General features: G+C 38.6%; 1 protein-coding gene across 6 annotated transcripts in view; it reads right to left on the bottom strand.

The window, feature by feature from the left end:
• REEP3 (receptor accessory protein 3) overlaps window positions 1-25201 on the bottom strand; it is a 39496-nt gene continuing 14295 nt past the window's right edge. For 3 of the 6 annotated variants that reach the window (XM_068950834.1, XM_068950836.1, XM_068950835.1), the window contains 7 exons: window positions 19194-19266; window positions 14737-14813; window positions 14099-14219; window positions 12996-13109; window positions 5590-5737; window positions 2109-2260; window positions 135-1281 (listed from right to left, as the gene is read on the bottom strand). In XM_068950834.1, the coding sequence (XP_068806935.1) occupies window positions 1225-1281; window positions 2109-2260; window positions 5590-5737; window positions 12996-13109; window positions 14099-14219; window positions 14737-14813; window positions 19194-19253 (729 nt within the window). In that variant the 5' untranslated portion in view covers window positions 19254-19266 and the 3' untranslated portion in view covers window positions 135-1224. Of the gene's footprint in view, window positions 1282-2108; window positions 2261-5589; window positions 5738-12995; window positions 13110-14098; window positions 14220-14736; window positions 14814-19193; window positions 19267-25201 lie in introns of all 6 variants that reach the window. The other 3 variants (XM_068950831.1, XM_068950830.1, XM_068950832.1) reach the window with 2 other exon arrangements.

Genomic DNA, 25201 nt, shown 5'->3' with positions numbered 1-25201 from the left:
GAAAAAGCTATTTATATGTAAATATTTTAGTAGTAACTCCAGCAGCAGTAGAAAATACTACACAGCCAATTTTAGAATCCATGTATGATATGAAATATACACACTATAAATATATATATACACACACACACATATATATATATATATATTCTTAAAGTAATCCAGAGCAAAAACAACCTATGGCCCGAATAGTCTATAATACATGCCTTCATGTCAGCATGACTTCTATTACACAGCTGATAGACCTCAGGGATTTGAGCAGCCTATCACTGGAATTGCTACAAGTTTCACTTACCACAATTTAAACCAAAAACTGACTTTGTAAAGCCATACCTAGCCATAGCCTTACCTCTCTCTAGCTGAGGAGGGGGCAGGGAGGGGAACACCACAGACAAAATACCCTACAGCCCTGTAACATACAGAAAGGCACATGATAACTGCTTCTAACACTTAATGTTATCTACAGCATCTTAGGTGTACTTCAGCAAATCAGGATAACTTTAAGGACTATGAAATACATGAATTGCTGGCGTTCAAAAGATAAAATCTAACCTACCTAAAAAGTCACTAAAATGACATGTACAGCTGTAAGTTAGTAGTGTGCAAAACTATGTAGTTTTGCATAAAGTGCTACACGTACCCTCAGTTTGCACCCATTAGTATTATGTAAGTTTCTCAAGCTTGGAAATACGATGAGAGAAGATCTTAAGAATATACTAGATCTATCTGGTCTTTCCTTTTCCTTCCCCACCTTCATTCACTGCCCTTTAAACAGTACCTTTTTAAGTTACATAGAGGCCTTCTCAGGAACTGTAGCTCAGAAAAATATTCAAAGTATTCCTATCTTTCCCTGTAATCTAGGGGATACTAGGTTTGACAGCATGAGTTCCAAATACTTACAGCTTCTGCTACTTCAATTGGACTTCAATTATTTGGGTCTGTTAGTACCCCTGGAAAAAGCCATGCTATTTTCTGTCACTCATTTAATTCTTATCTAAGGAGTGCTGAAATTCATACTAGAACTTGGCCAGATTTATGTCTGACCAATAAGCAATTACAGAAAAGCAAAGGAATACTTTATCCAACGGGCTCATAAAACCAAGTCCTCCCATATCTATTCATACATATTTGTTATATGAATTATACAGACAGATCTTAAACACTTGATGTACTGAAGTCAAGTAATACTACAGCAGTTTGTCTTGCAGGCTTTGTGCAGTACACTCAAAAATACACTGTAGGTCTCTTCTTCACTCTGTATTTCAGTGATCCGTATCGTATCTGAGGAGAAAAAAAAATCAAAACTTAACAAAAAGTTACAATCACTACACACAGAAATATTATGTGAATAATATTTAATAAAAATAAACTTTCTACTACTGCAATTCAGTAAAATGTCTTTTAATGCACTTCAGGCACTCCGTGTATTCAGTAAGTTAATCTAGCTATGGCAGAGTTGCCTTTTCAATAAAACGAGACAAGAAGGGAGAGTCAACTGTTTCCTCAGAATTACTTAAGAGCTCTTGTGAGATTCCATAGACATTTATTCTGAAGAATCTTTAATTCTGTGACACACATATATACAAAGGACTTTGAATCCTACACAGAAACTTCTCTTTGTGGTTACAAAAGTGGGGTGACAAGTGAAAGCAGGCAATATGTGATTGCTCAAAATATCCATGGGAACCAAAAAATCTGAATCTTCTTTCATCCATTAAACAGCAGACATGTAAGCGCTCACAACTAGGACGCTCAAATGCAGGTGACAACATTATCTACACCCCCTCCCAAGGCAAGCAGTTTCTGGAATCTGGGCTTGGAGGTGCCAGTACTAACGTCACAAGCACATATCTATTTCCATCTCCTCCTCCCTTTTAATTCTACATAGTTCCCCCCCCACACACACATTCCACTTAAGCACCCCAAAGTACAAGAGCTCCAAGCTTTGATATTGTTATCATATACTTCCTTTTCCATATGACATTCTACAACCCAGTTATTATTGATAACCCCTCTAAGATTAAGAAAAAAATACTTTAAATTCCTGCATTAAAAGCATCAAGGTACATTGTTAAACAAATTCAGTACTTAAGTAAAATTATACTTGCATCTTTACGGCCTTTAATAGTTTTCACAGATTTCATGCTCTGAGACCTTCGAAGGCCTCTCTCAGCAAACATCTCATCTTCTGAATGGGTCCCCTCCATCTCTTCATCTGTTTTATCATCTCCAGGATTTTTTTCCAAAGGAATTTTGTAACCTTTAAAAAAATAGGTGTGTAAAAGGGTCTGATAGGACATAGCTGAAACTCTTAGATTTCTAATAAAAGCTACGAGCTTCATCTTTAACACACATCCTTTATTTATCTAAAGGATATATTAGTCTGCCAGCTGTTTGGAGGGGGGGGAAAAAAGGCATCTAGTCTACCAGGAGCAATGCATTCTGCAATTTGTAGAGTACAAGCCACTTAATTCCACAGGTATGTAATGCAACGGTCCCTTAAACTGTTAAAAATTAAACCAATCTGTTATCAAACTGTCTAAAATTAAACCATCAATTGTTATTTTTTGCTTTGCATTGAACTGGAAAAGCCATATTGGTCATTGAGACGTACTTAAGTTCTTTGCCACAATGCTGTTTGAAGGCTATTTTAGGAAAAAAACACTACTGTGCACAGGTGGATGAAAATCCTCATTCTGATCTCTCGCCTACATTTTATGTGTATCCTCTCGTCTTCCACAGTCACTAATAAATGCATTAACACTGGCACTGAGACCAGTCATCTGAACAGTAACTACCTCTTCACATCCTGACAACTTACAATATATTATGCTGAAAGTTCTGCCTTTACAGATAAAAGCTACTACATGGGAGACTTACCTTCCACCATCCCTATTGTAAATTCTGAACTTACTACATACTTTAAAACCTTAGCATCAAAAAGTCAGAGAAGTGTCTGTGCATCGCTTCATATTTTACACTAGACTTGCTGGTTTTACTATCTCAGAATTAAAAGCAAATCAGAAGGTTTCTAGTTGCCCAAGTTTAGTTTCCTCCTCCCTTCCCATCACCACTGCCTTTACTGTTCCCATTAAAAATTCTACATTGGTCTTCCATCCACAGAGGATTCCCTCCAAATGAAAAAGTTCACTGACACATTCTAGCAACTAGAACGCAGCTTCATGTTTACTTGGAAGAGTTTAAGTTACTGCAGTTTAGGATTAACGCAAAATACTGTATTCATGACAAGTTCACAGCAGCCTTAATAATAAAATAGTTCCAAGTTTCATGTTATTTCTCACTTAGGAATTATAATATATCTGTGCTTTTTTTTTTTTAGTAGCATGCCTTGAGTCCCAGAAGAGACATTAGATTAAATGCCAGATGAAAACTAGGAAGTCTAAAAGCAAGAAAAAGAACAATGTTCTTCATGATTTACTTTCCAATTCCATGTAAGCTTAATTAACATCAACTGATGATGTTTCTTCTCCCAACCTACTTGACTGCCCTCCTCCTCCTCCTCCTCTAGGAAGGAGTCCTAACCTTTCTACTTCATTTCTCCAGTTTACTGCCAGAGTTGTTCACACTTATAACTTAGGATCTAGAACTAGGGTTTTTAAATCTATGATTATCTTTCCTCATATTCATGTACCTCTGTACATATTTAATATCAAAGTTCATTTCAGATAGATACAATGTTGAAGTGTTATTTTTAAGGTATTTAAACCCTGCAAACTAGGACCAAGATTATTACTAGGGACTCTCACTAGAGGGTGCAAACTGCTTAAAAACAAGTGCTGGAAAGATCTTTAGGGTCATGAAAGCCCAGTCTCCCATCACAGACATATCATAAGGCCCTCAAAAGGGGTCTTTTTTGTACCCAGGCCTCCATTTAGAAAACCATTCCAGAACCTACAGGCTCTAACACTTACAGACAATCTTTCAGACCCCAAAACTAGTCTTATTTATGATAAGTGTCCATTAAGACAACTTTAGTCAGCAGTTTATTTAGGCTTAAGTAGACTTTCTCTTGATCCTTTTTTACTCCCTCAACCTCCCCTTTTCAGCTTTTCTTTTCCTAAGTTTAGGATCAAGCTCATCTACTTCACATCTATTCGAGGCAGACTTGCCTCCTTTGCCATTCTAGCAGCAACCTGTCTATGCCTCTAATACAGCTTTAATTCACTCTTATTGAACATGGAAGATTTGCATCATATGCTGTATTCCAAACAGTATCTCATTAGGAATGCATGGAGGGAGACTTACACTTACTTCCTTATCTGTACTGATACATCTCTTCTGAAGCATCAAGATCACATTTGCCTTTTTCACAACAGCTAGGTCTTTCCAACTGGCTTGTGTAGGAACTTCCAGCTCAGATTTCAGTCTGCTAAACGCAACAAAACCTTGCTTCATAGTCCTTGCAACTCTTTCCCGTGTTTTTTGTGTGTGTGTGTATTTATATATATATATATATATATATATATATATAAACAGAAATATAAAAGCACATACACAGAAAAGCCTAGTAGATTTTGGTCCAGAATAGTAGATTTCAGTCCAGAAGTAGAAACAATTCAGAAAGTTAAACTAGTTCTAACAAATTGTTTTAACATGAGACTGAATCTCATAATTACTGGTTATTTATGTACCATAATCTGTAGCTAAATAATTTCTATTGAAAATTTGAATTTTGAGCATTTTCAAGTTAGTTCAGGTAAATAACTAATGCTCTGTTACAGAGGAATAGGCCCTGCACAACAGCTGCAGTGACATCATCTGTAATGCAGCTCAGCAAATTCATAGGCCTTTCCTCTGGCCAGTACCCCTGTCTTTACACTGACCTGCACAGGACACCCACCACCTGGGCTCAATAAACAATTGAGCTTCAGGCCATTCATGCAGCTATTTATTCCTCAGAGGTACTGTGGGATACCATTTGATTCTCGGAATTCTTTATACTCCACAACCACCACTGCTCCCCCAAAATGGAGAGGTGTAAAGGAAAGAGAGGCTTAATTAAAATAAGGTGTGTGGGGGGGTGGAAGCAAGGGAGCAAAACCAACCAAATGAACAAAGCTTTTGTAATACCATCCACTTTACATTTTAGCCTCTCAATTTAGAAAGGCACAAACGACATATCTGCTGAAGTCTCTTTAAGCAGCAGAAGCTGAAGAGAACAGTGCATTAATAAAGGAAGTCTTCCGCAGAAACACATTGGTCACTACACACCATCTTTTCAGTGTTGATGTGCAGCCTACTACGACAACTTAATGTTCTCATTCTTACTATTATCTTCCCCTCATTAAGTTTTACCATGGCTAGTAACTCTTGTTGCTAAGTGCCAAAGATAGGAGTAATGAGCATGTTGACTACACTGTTACTGGCTGTGAGAAGAAAGTAGTTTTGGAGGTATTTAACTGATGCAATGTATCCTGCTCAAATCAACTCTGTTCAAACGTGCAGGAATCCTTTGGAGCCTTTACCATTTCTAGATGGAAAACGTACTCCTATTCTTCCCCGCTTTTGTCTTTCATGCGCTGTTTTATAGCCAAAACCAAAATCCTTTAGTTTTATACAGATACTTACCTGAAGATTCACTTGCAGACGCTCTGATTTTCTTTTTTGTTTCTGGAAGTGTTTGATAAGGTCTCTGTCCCACTGGCTCATCTCCTTGTATAGTAGTCAAGTCATGCATACTAAAACTTCTCAGTTTCTCAGTTATTGCACCTTGACTCTGAAATACAAGAGGAGTATCTCTGAAAACAGAGAGGTTTTTGACTTCACCTTTCAAGCTGGGTTAAGACGGTTAAGCCCAAGCTTTCTTACTGTATTACAAAACTCATTGAACATAGGCATGCAGTAAATTTACATTTGCTGTTACGTATTGCTTTTACCCAAGCTTAGCCACATGTTACTCAGGGGAAAGAGGTTAAGGATTGTTCAGAGTTTCATCACTAATGTCTCATTTCTCTCAATCTGAGCAAATAATGGCTTTCTGGGTGGGTGGGGGGGAAATTTAGAACTACAAAATCCATCAGATATGCTCAATCCACTTTGAACGCCATATTTCTGAAGCAGTGCTAGGTAGCATGGCAGTGGTTTTAACACTTTCATCTAAAAAAAAAAGATGTCGTTGAAGATAAATATAAATTTTACATTTTACCTTCCACAAATGTGAATACATGGAAGAAAGGAAAATAGCAGTGAAAATACAATGCAACATTAACCCAAATGACTGGAAAACCACCAGCACTACAAAAGCTCTAGTTGACAGAAACTTGAAACCATAAACCAAAGAGGTTCTGTCTGGACTACAGCCTAGCAGGTGCTCTTACTAGGGCATCTTTAAGTAAGATAATACAAACCCAAAAATTAACACTACATGCAATGACAGTTAATCATATTTGAACATTAGCATTCCTTATAGTCTTTGTCTACATCTCTTCTACATGACAGATGTAGAAAGTCTCCCTTTGGGGAGAAGTTTTGTCAAGCATCTTAATCTTTAATACTGTACAGTAAGATCAGATGCAACTTACTGTACTAGGCAACCTGAAGAACAAATACATTACTCAATGTCATGTTAAAACAACATTTAATTCTTCCCTCTTGGACATACGAAGCAAAAATTGCACAACTTCAGAGGAAGGTTGACTGCTGTTGTGCATGAATCCCATCTTGAACAAGGCTTCAAGATTTGATTTCATTCTTAGAAATTAAGTATTTGAGTAAAATTCCTCATATGAACACTACCTAACAGTAGCAGAAGTGTGCTCGGGCCACACCTTTCTTGGCAGCAGCATCAGCCTAAGGCAGTTCTTGCACCACTGGCCCCAACCATTTGTTACCATTCTTGTGCCAACAACTGTTTGCAGATGGTAGGCCAGCACACTAAATTCATCCCTGTTAAAAAAAGCCACGTAAAGCACAGAGTGGAGTGACAGTCCTCAAGCTTGCACAAGGGGTGGGGGAGGGAGTGGCTGAAACCAAATACTCTGTTGGGCTAATGACTAGTCATTAACCCCACATGTAAAATTAAGAGAGCATTCTACACAGGCAAGAACCACATAATCCAATTCTTACAGCATCAGTCATACATCGCAATTAAACAATTAAGAAAGAGTTCCTCATGAGGGAAGCAGAAGCCTCCATTTTTCCAGTTCTTCCTACATACATGTAGGAAGAGTAACAGTTCAAGAACACAACTGCAGTTTTTGGCTTTGAGTTACAACACATTATTGACACTGCAAAGTCTGTGTGTAAAATATGCTAGAAATTCTGAAGTTAAATGGCTTGCTTAGCCACTCCCTGCTTTGGAGCTGACTGCTGCTCCACAAACACTTCAAATAAGTTCTTAAGTTCATTTGTCTGTCACTACAACAGGCATCCTGCCCTTTTGCTACTCCTGTTCTTGCATGAAAACACATTTGCATTTTAAACTGTATCAGGAACCAGCTATACTGAGGACTAACACCCAGCTGTGAGGACACAAGAAAACACAAAGAGACAGGACTGCTTCCTTTGACAGCAAATACCAGCTTAAAGTATTTGTTGCAATGCACAGTCTGTCAGTCAGTCTGCACACACTCCTGGAAGAGATGCAAGTGGAGCCCAGTCTCAGTCACTGAACATTGATCAATACATGAAACAGACCCATTCAGTTCTCAGCAGAATCCATATAAATTCAGCCCAACTCTCTAGCCTTAAAACTAGAGAGCGTCTACTATAGCATAGTGACAGAAGCTGGATTTGGCCCTAAGCAAGGTACAGAAAGAACACACTTGCTTAATAGCCGCATAATGAGTTTGTTCATCAGGTGATGTAATAATCATATGGAAACTGTATAGCATAACACAATTAGGATTATAATAAATAATGTACTAGGAAGAATTCAAGTTACAAGCCTATATTCACTGTTCCTCACTGGAGGGGCCAGGGATTAGGTCCTGGTTGGCAATTTTCAGCCTTCTTTCACAAGGCAGCTTTTGCATACCGAATTTCGGTTCCAAAGGAAAAAAGTCAAATTATGTGCCATAGAATAACACTGTGCCCTTAACCAAACTGCCCAGCTCCGAGGCGAGAGCTCTCGTGGAACACTGCCTCATTCAACGAGGACATAATAGATGGCGCCTTCATTCCAAGAGTACTTGCCAAGATGGAAAGTTTCACTCAAGTTATGCATGCAACAAATATTAAGAAGTTTGAAAAAACCCACATATATTAGATGCAGCATATATGCCTGACAGTCACAATAGGAATGGGGGCTTTACATCCACTGCTGTACTGCATAACCAGTGTCACATATTGTACAGTCTTATGCAGATACTCCCTACAGTCTCCCATAGTCTCCTCCTCCTCCTTTTAGGAAGATTATTTCACCACCAAAGCCCTGAAGAAACAGGTAATTGCTTTGTATTGAAAGTAAGCTTTTCATGAAGATCTGGATTACCTGCAGCTCAAAATGAAAGCCCATCTGAAAAATATTAAACATCATCTGCTAAAGGAAACCTAAGAACAATGTTCACATTTAGAAGATTATGTATTAGGAGTTTTCCTATCTTATTTAGGAAATAGGAAGAGAGTAACTCTCTGGCCACAGCTTGAAAGCAAGATGTTTGCCTGCAAAATGGAAGACAACAGTCCATGCGCAGGAGGGGCTGAAGGGGGATTCTTCTGCTCCCACCCTCACCCCAGGGGCATGGCAGTAGCCATCAGCCCTGCCCTGGCCACGCACACAGCCACCTGAGGTCCGGCCCCCTCCACAAGAGCAGCAACAGTTGCAGCTCCCCTCTGGCTCCATGCCAGGCTACATGCCTGCACTGGTATCCAATTACTCTACAATTCCTATCAGTAAGGAAGAGATACTGTGGGCTAGATCCAGCCCAGAGATTGCCAACTAGACCATATCATAAGAGCACACTGAACCAGATATTTACAGTTACAGCACAGGCAAAGATGTATAGAACAACTTCAGTGGCTCATGTTTGAATGTAAACAAACATTGAAGAGTAATGAATTGTGGTGTTCTGTTTAAGACAAAGAAAGCTTAACTATTAAAGAATGAGTCTGCTTATTTTTTCATTAGTATTTCCTGAAACACATTAAATATTCTTCAGAGACCACATTCATGACCAGTGAGCAGTCTGGAGTACCAGTTTGTAAGCTGTTAACAGGTTTTAGATCTAGTTTTAAGTAGATATAGCCTACTTAAATGGACTGCTTTGAGACTACTCAGACACTAGAAAGTTATTAGCATGCAGTCTCTTCAGCTGACCCTCATATATGGAACACCCTTCTCTATTCTGCTAGCTTGGGTATTTTTACAGACTATGTACTTAACCCATGGTTGTTGTAAACAGACACCACACACTGCATCTGCCTCAGGGACTCAGCTTTGTTGAAATTGGACTTGGTCCCCTTCAGTTGCCTGGATCACTGACCAAAGCTGCCTGCCTTCAGTGGAACAAGCTCTGCACAGCCTCCATGCACACAGAGCCGCTGGGGACCTCCTGGCCCCTAAGCTGCCGCGTGCAGTGCCCACATTCCCAGCTGTTCTCCCCGGATCTGTGGCTGACAGGGGGGCCACTCCTGCTCCCTTGCAGCCTAGAGAGGGGATGGCTGTCCCATGAATGACCTCCGCACCATGCCGCAGGGAGGGATGAAAGCAATATAGCTGTTGAAGTGAGCTGCTAACAGTAATACTGGCTATAGGCCACAGTTGGCTGCAAAATCACGCACCAAGCTGGAAGAAGGGGCAGACTGAGCAAGGCCTTTAGAACAACCTTAATCAGCCAAGAGGTAGCAGACTTGGGATGTAGAGAAGGCATACAGAAACATATGCCCTCAAAAAAGTAGTTTTTAAAAAATATTTTTAAATGAACAATAGTTATGTGACCTTGCATAAGAGGATAACGTATTTCACAGCTTAATTAGCTACCTTTCCCACAAGTGTTGAAACTCGTTTTCTCTAGTAGCCTGAGAAGTCAGAACGTAAGTGCTGACAAAAATTGGAATGTACAGGCAACTCATGTCTCCAAGGATCTAGAAAGCAAACGCATCAAAATATAAGACATATTTGTGCAACTTTGCATTGTGGGCATAAGTTCCAAAAATCCATATACAGTTGAACTGGAAGAGCTCCAACAAATTTCACATTAGCAACAAAATCCCTTTAATGAGTCTTTTATACCCTAAAGAAAGTTTTGGTTTTTTAATTAACAAACCGTAAAGGTCAACCTAGAGTATACTTCATCTCTTAAGTATCCTGAATTTAGGATCTTAGAAAGACGTTTTCTTAATTAACATGACAGCAACACAATTTTTTTCTAATGTATGCTGTTTAGCAGATTTTGAAATAGTTTCAAGTGGTACAGGTCAACCAATACAGTCAACGGAGGCAAACTGGGTAAACACACTTTCTTGTCAACTGCTTAAGGAAAAAGCAACTTTGATTGAAAAGGTATTGTTTGGAGATGCATTTTACGTGAAGAGTGGCTAATACCAGCCAAAAACGTCAGTATACGAATGTAAACCAGAAGCCATTACTTTTGCCAATTACACTTCAACTTAACTACAGTAAAGCAGGTTTAAATCTATGACAAATTTCAGTAGACGGACCTAGGGCGTGTCTGTCTGCTCCAGCCTCCCCTACTCAGCCAACTAGCCTTTCAGCACTAATCCCACATTCCTCTGACAGCCCTTGGAGAACACTGTTCTTTCCCACTTTTCATCTTGTAAATATTCCAGAGAGTTTCCAGGCAATTTTACCACCCCTCTAAAGTCAGCTTAGGCAGAGATCCTAGTGTCCTTTGCTTGGGCACTTTAGTGAGTAGAAGCTTTCTTTAGACCTCCTCTCACACTTGGCCTTCCAGTCTCAGCTCCTAATTTGAGATCCACCATATCAGAATAAGCACGCCAGCTCTATTTAAAAAAAAAAAAAAAAAAAAGTGATGAAAGGGTGTCTCTTTCCCATCAGAACTGTTTCCACTAAGAGGATTCCATTCCTGAAATCCTATAGCATACTCCACCACCTCATGCTGAAGGGATAATCTTTTCACCTGCTGGAGGCAGCAGTCAGCTCTTGAAAAATAGGGAACAAAATCAAGAACACATGCATTGTCTCCATTTGCTTGCACAGAGCAGTCACACTCAGCTTTTTGGAATGACAAACTGCAGAGAGGTTTAACATGCCAAAATAAAGATTTTCCTGAGAGTCTCCTGTTTAATACTCTTTAGAAATCATGTCTATTTTAGGTATTTGGTATTGTGGTGGATGTTTTGCCCAAGTGTCTCATCTGCACTGAACTAATTCTGTACAAATATTCATGAGCATGTTTAACAAGTTTTAACAAACAGAGCAGGCATCTTGCCAGTCACAGCCGAATAGCAATGAAATCCAAACATGGACATTTGGGCAAAAGTTATTTGTTACTTGGGAAGAAAGTGGGAGGAGGTATGCATGTTATTTGTTTTACAATATTTCTGTAGCACTATAAGGATTAACAGGGAAACATCCATCCTTAGCCAGCCAGACATGAGGAAAAAACACAACATAAGTATCATTACAGGTGCATACTGTGGTATGTTACTATTGCTGTTTGGCAAAAAAATTAGCACTTTTAGCATTTAGAATAGCACAGCTCAGTTTTTCCCAGCAACACACTGAGTTTTAGAGGTTTTTTTTTTTTTTTTTTTTTTTTAAATGACCCATTTTCATGCTGGATACCATTATTCCTCTGGAGGTATACTCTATTGAATTCTAAATTATTTCATGCCTTAAGGCAATACTCAGAACGTGAAATAATAATAATAGAACCAGTGACCAAACTGAAGCACATTTTCAATATTTCAAGCTCATTATGCTCATTTTACACAGAACTGTTATTTTTAAAGTACTACCCACGTACATCTTTAAAGAGAGAGAACATGCACAAACAGAATACCTAATCTTTTCCAAAGCTTTCCTTTGAAGTAGCATTTGAAAATGCAGTTCTTAAGAAATTCCTGTGTTTGTATATGAGCTTTTTGTTTGAGAAATCAAAGGCATTTTTAAGTTAAACGCTAACTGTACTTAACTTAGACAACCTAGATCTCTACATTGCTTCATGACATCCATTAACAGCTTTCAAGTTTTCAGTCCTGTTACTATGAACGCAACACTTCCATATATTTCCAGGAGAAAATTAGTCCCGATAGCCTTGAAATGATCATTTAGCTAGAACATAAACTTCCTTCTACCCACACTACTTGTTTGTGTTTAAATGGAGTATTAGGTAGGATACACATTACAAAGGAGTCATTATGCTGGTCAGTTCTACTCCTTTGGGCAGGTCACTAGTTGCTTAAAAGCTTTAGTTTTGAACTTACAATTTTTTCCCTTGCTCTAGAACCACCTGAAATTCAACTGCAGATCATGAGTTCTGAAGGGAACTCAAATCAGGAAGAACCAAAGATTACTTTACTTTGGGGTTTAAGGGAAGATACAATACAAAGACAGAGCAAGAGTTGCTAAACAGCAATATGCAAGCTTACGCTCAGTGCATTAATTTAAATGTTTCAATCAATAAGTTGCAAACAAGTTAATCGTGTCAATATAACTTATCTGTGGTAGTAATTTTTCATGCCTTACTTCATATATGCAGTTACCTCAAGTTGATTGGAGGAAAACAGCAGAAAGAAGCCAGAAATCCTATAAATACTTTGTTTACCAACAGGAAAGCACAACAGAGACAGAAGAGAAACAATGGTCATCTTTACTAACAGCCTGCATAGAAAACTGTATGATATCTTCTGAATTACAGTAAACTGGTCCCCATCATCCAATAAATAAGTACAAGCCACTTTAAACAAATGAAGTCAACAAATTGCGTTCCACGTTTTCAATATACTTGCAGAATTAATCTCTTCATTCACGAAGGGCAAATCCTCGATTCCATTGCACTGCTCAGTAAGTATATCAAGGATAAAAGCAGTTAAGGCAAGCAAAGAGTTACCTTCACAGCTGCTGTCACTGCAGCAGTTGCTGCCAAATTCAACCCTTGCCTTCCGAAATTCACCATGGTCTCATAGCCTCTTTCTTTGGCTTGCACAATATACTCATCAATCTCCTAGAAGCAAAAGCAGAACAAACTCAAGTTTGAAAGGGCTCTGTCTATGAGAATCATATTACCCTCCCTTATTGATAGAAAAAAAATACTGGGAAGATAGAAGAAACCTTTAAGAAAAATATGTAAAAGGATAACTACTCTCGCCTTTGTATGCTGATATAGTATTTAATTCATATATACCCTACCATTTGTCAAGTCTGGTCAAATGAGAAGATAAATTTGATTGTAAATCACTTGTGTCTGACTCAAACATTACAGCAACATAAAAAGTCCTTCATTGAGAATAAACTTAACTTGCCAGACAAAAATTGTTCAAGAACGAATACGCTCAAGATAAAACTGAAGAGTTTCTTGAAAAGATGGAGTTGGCTCACCGAAGCCAGAGCTTTGACATAGTTCAGTATCAAGGGCAATATAGTCATGACATTTATCTCCTGCTGCACTGAATGCCTGGAGCTGGAGATAAAAGCTTCAAGATAGTTCACAACAGCTAGCAGACTACGGAGAAAAAAAATCCTTTAGCTTATGAAGTCACAAACTGTTTGCAATTCAACAGTCATAAGATCAAGATGACCTTACTACTGATATGGACATAATCACATCAACTGCATCATTTGCCTAATAAAGACCAGGCCCAGCACTGACTGGTATGAATACCACTCTCTGTACTGTGAGGTTCTTTAGTGTAGCCGTCACACTTTTGCTAATCACTAGTCCCATAAATCCAAACAGAACAATGAAAAACAGCTAAGCAAGCCTGTGGCCCTGTCATCCTCTGGCCAAAGCTAAAGCTACTTTTGCTGTTTTCTGTTATTGACTGGTCCTCCCTTATACCTCAGAAAAAAAGTCTCCCCTCATCTCTTTTCAGTTGGCACACCAGAAGGGTCATCGACATCATTCATCTTGAAAAGTTTTATTACTAGGTTAAGCTTACCAGCATACAGTACTTCCACATTAGGCATTAAAATATAGGAGCAGTTATTTCTTACCCTTTCTTTAGAGGAAAGAAGAGGATGGAGAAGTTTCCTGTAGATTAAACTTGCCCCTCTGGTATATGGGGAAAGGAGCCAAATGACAAAAGCAATCTTCAATTCATAATACAGTGGAAACCTACGGAAAAGTTAGGTTGCACAGAGTCAACAACTGCAATAAAAAACAACAACAAAAAACCCTAATTCACCAGCAAGAAGAGGCCTTTGCAAAAAAAGACAATCAAACGTTAGCACAGAGTTCTTCACTTACCAGAAGTTACATAAGGCAAAAATTATGCAAGCTGTCTACAAAATTAATTTTTGAATTTAATGTCACCTAAAAAATGGAAATGGGTAACAAACCTGCTTTGCTTGATACAATTCTGCACAAAAAAGCATAATCTATCCATTTAAGAATTCAATTCTTCTATTCAGATTCTATCGCAAAGGCAGCAGTTTCGTAGTCCCTACTTCCAGAGAATTAGTATACAGCAATTATGAAAACAGGTGCTGTTCTTCACGTACACTCTTGAGAGCTTTACCTTAGAAAAGCTATCTACAAGTGCATCTTCTTTGATTTGTACTGATTTAATTTTCATGAAGAACATCAGAAACAAATATAGTTACATCCAAAGTTAATTAAAAAGCAGACTTACCAAGATACTGTTAGGTCAGTTATTGTTTCAGTAACTGTATAAAGAGCAAACACAATCCAATACATCATCCAGCGAACCTGAAAATGAAAACACCGTCTTCAGTAAAGAGCTTTGATTTCACCTTTTTATAGGATACACAATACACTTTACGGTCCATCAGTGGATAGCTGTCAAAGATATTCACCAATATCTCAGTCTGTATCAAGTGGCTTTCAAGTGAAATTATATAAAGATCCCAAAGGGTATTTTTTGGTGGTGAGAAGAACTGGTGGCAGCTGCAACAAGCTAAGCAAAATAGCTGGGTCATCACGGTCACAACCTCACCTAGTCTGTCTTCACAGATGTGATGCTACCTCTAGAAAGCTTTAGTGATAAGGAGAAAAAAAACACCACACACTTAAGATAATCTACTGACTGTTGTTGCTCTGTATGAAGTGTAATTCCCACTGTAGTACTAAAGGATATTTCACACTCTTGCACACCCATTCGTTCATCTACAGCATACTCAAATATTCAGCATTACTAAAGCCAGGTAGCCTTCGCTTTCACAACATACATTATTCAGCTATATTTTGCAGTGAAGTTCTACATGCATGCTTGGCATTTTGACATTGGCACTGGGGCAAGGCAAGATAAAAGCATTTTCATGGAACTTTGTAATTCTGTTCGTATGCCAAGAACCATTACATTCTTGTTAATAAAAAAACTTCACATCTAAGCATCTTGGAGATGGACACCCACCCACCCACCCCCAAAGGCATTAAGATTTATACCGTGCATCACTATTTTGAGGTCAGATGATGCTCTTTAATTAACCAACTATTTAGTCCTATTTTCTAAATCCTTTTTCTTGAACTTCTGTTCAAATTTGGTTTCCTAAACTGATTAGGTCTTTTAGAATAAAGATTGCAGAAGTAGTTCCATGCGTTTATTTTCTCTAGAAGACCAGTGGTCAAAAGCAGTGTATTTCCAAAACAGGTCAGTGCAAACCACCTCTTTGTTTTTCCGTTATTATGCATTGAAATAACATCTTTTAAAAATTCCAATGCTATCAGTACGAAAAAAGCAAAACACAAAAAAAGATGTCACCTGCAACCAGATGCAATAACTTCGTTTCATTTGCAATATACAGATTACTAATTCTTTTGGCCTATATTCAAAGTGTTAAACATTGCATTCGCTAGACATGAATTCATGTCCTAATTTCATATTACTCTCTTTCAAAAGGTCAACTATACATAGTTTTCTACATAGAACATTGCTCAAATTTAGCCTACACTTTTAGGGCAATCTTTCTTTGAAGTGGACTTGCGTAAGTACTCAAAACCTCATGCTGTTCTGCTGTCCATTTCATAGCTGTGCTTTATGCTTTAAAACCACTTCCTTTGTCACAACTTGAAACCCATTTATCTTAAATAGTTTTCTGCATTTCCATTTGAAAAGAAACTCAGTCATGTGATGACATTCTTCACTTCAGTCTTTCAGAGGATTTAGATATTTTAGGCTTGAATAAGCTAAAACAAACGTATACAACAGCTGAAGTCATCCCTGACAGGCCATGTGACATTTAGGCTGGTGACCTTTCTGTGAACCAGATCCCAGACCTGAATAAAAATAAAGCTAACAACCACCCTTGTCCCATCATGTTATGCATTATGTACTCATGTAATAATTAATACCTTCAATATTACAGCCACGCTACTCATTCTTTAGTCATCTACTTATCCAGTTCAGAGCAAGAGTAGAACACAGCAGTTTCCCCTCAGACTGCTAGGGGAAAACGCTCTGCAGAAGGACATCCAGCAGAAGGGCAGCTGACATCTGCCAGGAACCTTGCTAAAGGCCTGGGCAAAGATTCTCAAAGAACAGGTCCAAGTCATATTTAGTATGAGCAATACGTTAGGCACCAAAGTATCCTTTACAAGTGAACTTGAGTAATTTACAGTGGTTTGTAGACCAGGAAAAAAAAAATTAAATATTTAATCATTGCGCTGAAGACCCTCATCAACTCAACTCTCAGAGACAGAATTACAAGAAGCTTCGATTAGGCTTTGCTTTTTATGTTGAAAAGGGTGATTACAGATTTGGATGACAGAAAAATAGCCCAACAAAACAAGTGCTAATAAGCTCCTCTCTTTGTTGGTTTTGGCCGAAGCGCATCCTTTCCCGTCAGGATTCTGAACCCAAGATTTGGGAAGACTGGTTGTTCAGACTTCTGAATTTTGTTTCAGATGCTTCTTATAGGCACTTTAGTTTAATACAGAGGTGGGGAGGAGGAATCTATAATCTGGAAAAACCCTTCTCCTCAAAGATCTGAGTCTACTCTGCTAGAACCAGGATAACTACAGGAACAAATAAGCATCCTCAAAGGCACAGATCCTAACTTCTAGATCCCAAATCTGTAAGTCTCCTAAACTAACAAAACCAGCAGGAAAAAAACACCCACAAACACCCACACACAGAACTACTACTTTTCAGAAACAATCTTTAATGCTGTGTCATGACCTACACAGAAAGTCAAGGTGTCTGTACATTTTCTTCCACTGATGGAAGCAGTGGCTAAGTCCAGAACTTCAGCCGCTATAGAACATTTGAAATGAGGCAAACAAAAAAGATGGCTGTGAGCCACATGTAGCCCTGGAAAGAAAGTTGTGCTTGAGCCACAAGGTGACTGACAGTAGAATGTGCCATTTCGAAGGCTGCTGTAAACTGCACCCTTGCTGCAAAAGAAAGTGACCCAGCTGGGAACACCAGGGAAGATCCATGATGGGAGTCTAAGATCTCACGGGACACTCTACACCAATCAGCAATGGACTGGTAATTCACTGAGCAATCACTGCTATTCCCTGCCTTTGGAAGAGTCATGCTCTAACAGCTAAAGAGGGTGTAAGAACAATGTGATGCATCTCATTCATCTCAGCCCCATGAACATTTTGTATGCCACTGCAGATTCAGGGACTGGTCAAGGACCACAGGTGACTGAATGAAAATACACAATTGTAAAATACAATTACAAGCCCTATTAAGGGTCTTGCATTAGTGGCATCTCTAAAAGGTATCCAAGAATATCAGCCAAGTCATAGCTAACCAGACACTTCATGTAAGTGTCAAAATCTCAGCATTCTAGGAACAATATTACTTTTAACTTTCTAGAAAACAGACTTTAAGAGGCAATGATACTCTTAAGTTAGAAGTGACTTCATATATGAAGTTCAAAACCACTATCCTCTTATTGACCCTATAGATCTCTTGAGGGACCAAGGCAGAGGGAGGAAGTAGATCTTAAATTCTTCATATTATATATTTTCCAGATAGAGTGAAGTAATTATGAGATAGAGGAAATTCTCCTCTTATTTTTGAGTAATTTTTCCCCCAGAAGCTTCACTCTGGCAGGCACTAACTGTATGCACATAAATAAGCTCTCATCAACCAAGTACAGAAACCAAAAGCAGAAAAAAAACAGGATGCCCACTCTGGAGCCTATATCGAGCAACCAGACTAAGTGCAAGATATACACAGAGCAACAGCAGCTCCTGCATTCTATTACTACAAGCAAGTACAGAGCAAAGCCATTACACATCAGGGCAGCAACATTAGGCAACAGCTACAGCTGCTTAGTTAACATAACTGATGGTATTGAATCTCTGTCCTGAGTCAGATAGCCAAATTCAGAATGAGATTCAGGAAGAAGTATAGGTTAGTTGCCAAAAAAATCAAGTCAGGCTACCTCTTAAGACAAAGAAGCAATTCAGTGACCAAAGCTCCTTGCGACTGCCACTGCATATTGTTCTTGGGGCAATAATCATTGCTCACATTGAAAAGTAAGCAAATTAACACATTAATTTTGAACTGCTGTAGTTCTTTTTTTTCCATCTTACTCTTCTGTTTTTTCTGCTTCTTTCTTCCACATCTTCATACACAAATCTTTCCCTTCTCAGGTCAGATTTTTCCTCCTCTTCAAAGAAGGATAGATTAAGCAGAGTTATCCTTTTCTCAGGTATTTTTTGTATCCCCTCTTTATAATGATAGCTAAACTGCTGCTCCTGCTCAAGTGTTCACTGAGAACCAATTTCTCATTGTTTACATGACAGGCATTGATAGAACTGGGGACCCTCTTGTTCCCCAATAGGGCATTACTTTGTGTGCTGTGAAATGCAAACAACACTATTTAAGGTATATATGTTGGAAAAAAACTAAAAATCTTAACTGTAGTATTTAACGAGGCATAACATATTGGACACATTTCAATAAAGTATATAACAAGTCTGAGAAACCTTAACTGTAGCATTTCAAACACAAAGCTTAGGATTGCCACTGCACTTGCACAGTTTTTGTATCTAATACTGAGAAAGTCATATCAAGCTTTCATATGATTCATTGCACTGCATAATGAAAATTTCACAGTTGCATCTCAGCAGAAGCATTTTAATTAAGCAATTAAGAAGAATACAACTTACATATTCCTTCACATTTTTTGTCTTCACAGCTTTGTATGAGTAATACGCAGGATACAGCATCCCAAACACCAGCCTATTGTAAAATAAAGAGAGCTTTTACAATCTGTTATGTTGTACATGACAAAGTAGTGGCAACACATCATTACATAGACCCAACCAACTCAATTTGAATATATATATATATATATAGAGAGAGAGAGAGAGAGAGGAGAGAGAGAGAGAGAGCGCGCGCGTGCTATATATCTGTTCCATGGCTTGAAGAAATTTACAACATTATAGGCTGCTTTGAGTAAATTTGGCAATACACAAAAATAAAGCATAACCAGCAGACAAGGCTATATATCCCTACAGACCATGCACAGTTACCTAAGTCTGCCTCTGACAGATGAAGTAGTGTAAAACCAGTAGCCCTTCTGGTTCAGCTACATGCAAAGCCAGCCCTGCAGCTTGTCCATATCAAAAGACTGCTTCCACAAAAAGTAGTACTATTGCCCTTAGAGAGCCCTCTAACAACTATCACTATACTGTCATCTAGCATATCTCTTTCAAATCCCCTTCAAGAAGATTTAAGTGAGATTAAAAAACACAAAAACAGCATGAGTGTTATGAGATATCAGTTCCTTTTGCTAGAACTCTAACAGCAGCACATGAAAATGAAGGCAAGAGGGAACTAAACCAGTTTTGCTCAGACAGACAATTTCTGCTTAAAATTCATCAAACATATGGTGCAGAGCAGGGTGAGAGGATGCCAAGCAATCCACACTGAGAACAGGACCAGACAGATCTGCTCTAATGAGTTTGTTACTCCACAGTATTTTCAACTAAAAATCTTGGCCACAGAGCAGTGGAACAGTTCTTTATGATAAAGTGAACAGCAATAGTTGCCATCTCCTTTCACTAGGTAGCTAAACTTTGTAGAAGTCAGGCAGTTACCTGCCCTTAGCCCTAACTGGCCCAAAGCAGCAGTTAGAGAGGTCTGGCTATGTCCCCTATAGCATCACTTCCAACATGCTCAGGATGGTTATGTGGGAGTAGTTCATACATCTAGGGATCTCCAGATATCTTCTAAGAGAATTCATAACTTGAAGTAATTTGTTTTCTCATGTTACGCTAAGGAAAATGCATTACATCATGTTTTCGAGAAGAGTCCAGCTGGGGCAGATCTGGAATGTAAAATTTCAACCCAAATGGCTAGAGTTCCCCATGGTTAGTAACTAACTAAAAATTAAGGTTTTATAGTTGTGTCAGGTGGCTTTAAATATGTCGTTCTACCTGTCTCACCTACAGAACACTGTATGATGCCACCCAATTTTATTTTGTCGTTAGGCCCAGTAAAGAATTCCAAGAAGCTGTAGCCTATTTTTTTCACTCACACTACTCCAAGAGCCTTCATCTTCTACAGGATATCATTTGCAAAGACTACTAAAGAGCTTTCCTAATATACAAGGCATGTAATGAAGTTTGAAGGTTCAACCAATTTGATATATCCTGTCTTCCAAACACCTCTCTGCAGTGTAGGCAACAGACCTCTGCTTGTCAGGAAGTCTGTTTTGAATACTATCAATCTCCTCCAACAGTAAACATATAGTACATACATGAAAATAAAGTATGAAAATCGTTAACAGCAATGGTGAGACTTTCCAACATCACTGATACCATGGGGAATGTTTCTCCATCTTCCATGTAAGAAATGGATGCCTGAGGGCTCAGAGAAGGAAAGCTGTTGGGGTGGGGGGTTTCCATCGCTTTAAAAAGATGGAAGTACTAATGTTAAGCTATAAATGCAAAAAGTGACAGGGGGAAGGAGAGATTATGGCGAGACACCCACTGAATCATTCAGGCTTGGAAGGGCCTTGTGAACTCATCTAGTCCAATCTCCTGCTCAAAGCAAGGCTGATATCAGATTTGGACCATGCTACCTAGAGCTTTGTCCAATCAGGTCTTGGAAACTTCACAACCTCTCTGGGCGACCTCATAGTGCAAACTTTTTCCTTGTACCCAGTCAGAACCTCCAACTCAAGTTTATGACCATTGTGTCTCTTGACCAAGTTGCACAGCAAGAGAAAAAGCCTTGTTCAGTCTTTCCAGTAACCTACCTCCTTGCAGGTATGGGAAGGAGGCTATTTATTAGGTCCCCCAAAGCCTTTTCTCCAGGCTGAACGAGCCTTGTTAATCCAGACACTGTTCATAAAAGTCATGCGCTCCAGCCCTGTGACCGCCTTGGTGGCCTCTACTAAACTTTTTCAAGTTAACTAACATCTTTCTTGCACTGAGAAGTCCAAAATTAGACGCAGTCCCATGTTTAAATCCTACATCTAGCTTCTATCCCCTCCTGAATTATCAGTTATTCCAAGGAAATACATATTTTCCTCATCACTTAGTATAAAAATTATAGAACTCGAAACTATTCTCAAAGAGCAGAGCTTGTATTTTCTTATCTTTCAACAACAAAGTAGTGTTTAAAAAAACACAACTGTTTTTCCAGTGTCCCAAATTCAATTTAAAAAAAGAACTACTACCTGATTATAAGTAAGATTAAAAGCTAGTTAATCACGTATAGCCCTGTTCCAGAATACAATAGTTTTGAAAACAAGACTAGACCTGAACAAAGCTTCTGGGGTACAACCTGTTCCTACTTTGGGCCTGTCCTCATACAAAAAAAAAAAAAAAAAAAAAAACCATTAAAGTCTTGACAGCAGCAAAGGAGCTGAAAAGCACTTGAAAGCATTCATGTGATAGGATTCCTCTGTAGTGGGAATCACACAGAATCACAGAATCGTTTAGGTTGGAAGGGACCTCTGGAGATCATCTAGTCCAACCCCCTCTGCTCAAGCAGGGTCCTCCAGAGCATAGTGCCCAGGATCACATCCAGACGGGAAGGGTTAGTGTACTGCACAACTCTTACAACAATGCATATAGAAGAACATAACTGACATGGCATAGTGGCAGTTTTGTTCAGGAGCATGATACACATAAACAATTAAGGCATGAATTAATGGTATGGGTTTATAATCTGGAAATGCATGTTCAGAATTTCACAGTCAATGCTAAACTGAGTTAAAAGGAGATGGTTCCTCAAGCACTTAAATAAGTCCAGGATAAGCTGCCACTTCACTGCAGCATAGTTTACCTACAAGTTTCACATGTTGAAACACCTCTTGAAAAAGCCCTGCCTATTTGAATTCCAATTCAGTGTAGTAATCTGCAGAGGCCTATCCAAACACAACAATTTATTACAATCCAGAGACCTTTCATCCTAAAGCCAAGGGAAGCACCATTTAAAAACCCTGAATGGTTTTATTCTGCCCAACTAGAACACAATCCTGACAATGCATATTAAAGACTTCACTACTCCCAAATAACACAGCATCTGGAAACTGAAGGAAAACTAGATCAAACACCCATAATTTGGATGAAATTCTGTAGACAAGAGCTCTTCCTCTCTTCTCTGTCCCTGTGGAATATCCTGTTCAGTAACCCAGCTTTAATGGCTTTCACCTTTCCTTGTTCTTCTGGCTGAAATTACAACCATGAAATATTAGAGATAAGGAAAGCCTCATTAATCCTAATAACGTAACACAGACTTTGATGGTGAAATTTCTTTGAACAGAGAAAAGACACAAAAGAGGTTCCTGAATATCATAACCATTATTAAGTCAGAAGGCTGTGTAACTATATGCCAAAAGTTACTGGCCAAGTATGCACCCCACCCAAATTCTCAGAGATAGTCTGACATTATTCATATAGCTAGTAGCTGACTGCATACATAAGTCTTTTTCCTATGAGGCATATGAAATAGAAGCAGTTTCAATTTTTTTTTTTTTTAATTTAACAGATTTTCTTTTTCTGGTCTATACTTTTCCATTCACATTATCCTTGAGTAATATTGCTTTAATAAAAGAGTTAGGTTTTTGACTTTAAACATCACTTATGCCCCAAATGTGACATTCGCTAAGATCTGGAAGAAACAAGAATTGGAACAGCATGGAATTATCTTGAGAACACTACTTCTGAAATAACTAATCTTCAAGCAGGAAGCTTATTACAGTAACAGTAAGAGGATCTTTAAGCTAAACTAAAGAAGTCCTCACAAGTTAAGAGAGCACTAGCACAAGAAAACATCATAAATTAAGTTGGTAGAAAGGATTTGCTAGTTGGAGAAAAACATTATTCAATATTGGTCAAATCAAGAGTTCGAAAAATCCCAGTTACTTCCTACTCCATGCATAAATGACTTGTTCATGCCTGAGACTATTACAGGTGTCATGATGAAAGCCTCAAATTGAAAAGCTCTGTTTGGAAAGTGGCTTTTTTTTTTTTCCTTAAACCTTCACACACACAGATTAAAAAAAAAGGTAGCATCTTAAATAACATTAGCTTCCAGTAGCCAACATCACGTTAGTTCATGTGCTCCGCTAAGACCTGATATCTAATGAATTAATGTGAGGAAAAACTGCAAAGTCATCAGCTTTTACTACTTGATTTTTAGTATACTTCTAGAATTCTTTATTAAAACCAAAGAACAAGAACTTAAGTAACACAATACGCTGTTATTTATTAGTGTTCAACATTGCTGTAACATGGAAAAGTTATTAGAATGTTATCACTTGCCCAGCGATGGGGTGAAGCTAGATTTCTTACCTCCTCCTCTCTCTCTCCCCCAAAAAGGGATAAGAACAAAACATATCAGCACATTCAGCCAGTAATAACAGGAACAAGTACCATAAAGTTTTTATTTCCTTATGGCTAGAATTGACACCAAGTGCAGCACAACTCTGCTGCCAACTTTGGCATCACTACCTCCTCTGCATGGGCAAAAATCACCCAATCTCAGTTAAGGATACCAGATAGTTTATCTGTCTATATATAAATAGCCTACTCTTTGCTGACCTTAAGCTGCACTCACTGGCAAATTCAGTTTTGCCCTCAAGCTGCATGTCACAGATCAGTATACGGACAATAGAGTAAGAGAGTTCACTGTAGCTGACTGAAGGCAGAAAGACACAGAACAGCAGCAGCAGGAAGCCTTGGCACAATCAGTGCCACTGTCACAGCTAACACACCATGATATCTTCAAATAGTTTTCCTGTTCAGATAGATAACCAAAAAACCCTCCAAGTTTTCGGCAATACCTACTGCCACAGGTACGCGCATCCTCTTTCTGGGTATTTCTCAGCAACCATACAGTATGCTTCAAGAGCGTGCCTGATTATCCCAAGACTTTGCAAATTTAAGAATGTCAGGGTTTTGTTTGGTTGGGTTTTTTTTTTTTAAAATGCAGTTTGTATTTCGCAGCGGATATCAGCACACAAAGCCAGCTTCCACAAACAGAAACAGATTTCAGCCGAGTGTGATATCACTTGCATTATTTCACTCGTAGATATACGGGTAATCCTGCTTACCAATGTAATTTTACTGTCAGTTGTACACATAGATATTTCAGTTTTTCAGTTGTATTCAGCAACTAACAGAGCATTCCTTTTTTGGAATGCCACTTTCTTTGAAGGCATCCTGCTCATTTGAAGAAGTGTTTCTCAAATATACTAGAGGATGAAAATCAAAAGGCAAAGAAAAAACCATAAGCAAGAGGCCTTGATATCTGAACAACGTATTTGTTTATCCATGTAGTTGTAATAAAACAAACATAACTTGCTGCCTGCATTGTCACATAATCCAGTCTTACAGTTTAAACTGCTTTGAAGTGCATGACTAAAACACTCATATCAGAAGCAATTTGACTGATAACTGAAAATCAGCCAATCACCTGTACACCCATGCTCTAGCACTGAACAGACTTAAACTGGATAGTAAACAACTCTAAAGCTTGGGGGGGGGGGGTCAAATAAAACCCTCCAAGTCTCTCAAAATGACTGCCTGCATCCAGACTCCCAAAATGCTAAGCCATTAAACCAATACTGCATTTAAGACCTCAGTCTGTTCACATTGGTAAAGAATTGCCATCAGAAAAGAATACTGTCTGAAACTTTATTCTTTTGTTCCTCTTCGAT

The sequence above is a fragment of the Struthio camelus genome, chromosome 7 (genome assembly GCF_040807025.1).
Source record: "Struthio camelus isolate bStrCam1 chromosome 7, bStrCam1.hap1, whole genome shotgun sequence".
NCBI classification, from domain to species: domain Eukaryota; kingdom Metazoa; phylum Chordata; class Aves; order Struthioniformes; family Struthionidae; genus Struthio; species Struthio camelus.
The sequence above is the reverse complement of the archived record's forward strand: the minus strand, read 5'-3'. Positions and strand labels throughout refer to the sequence as shown.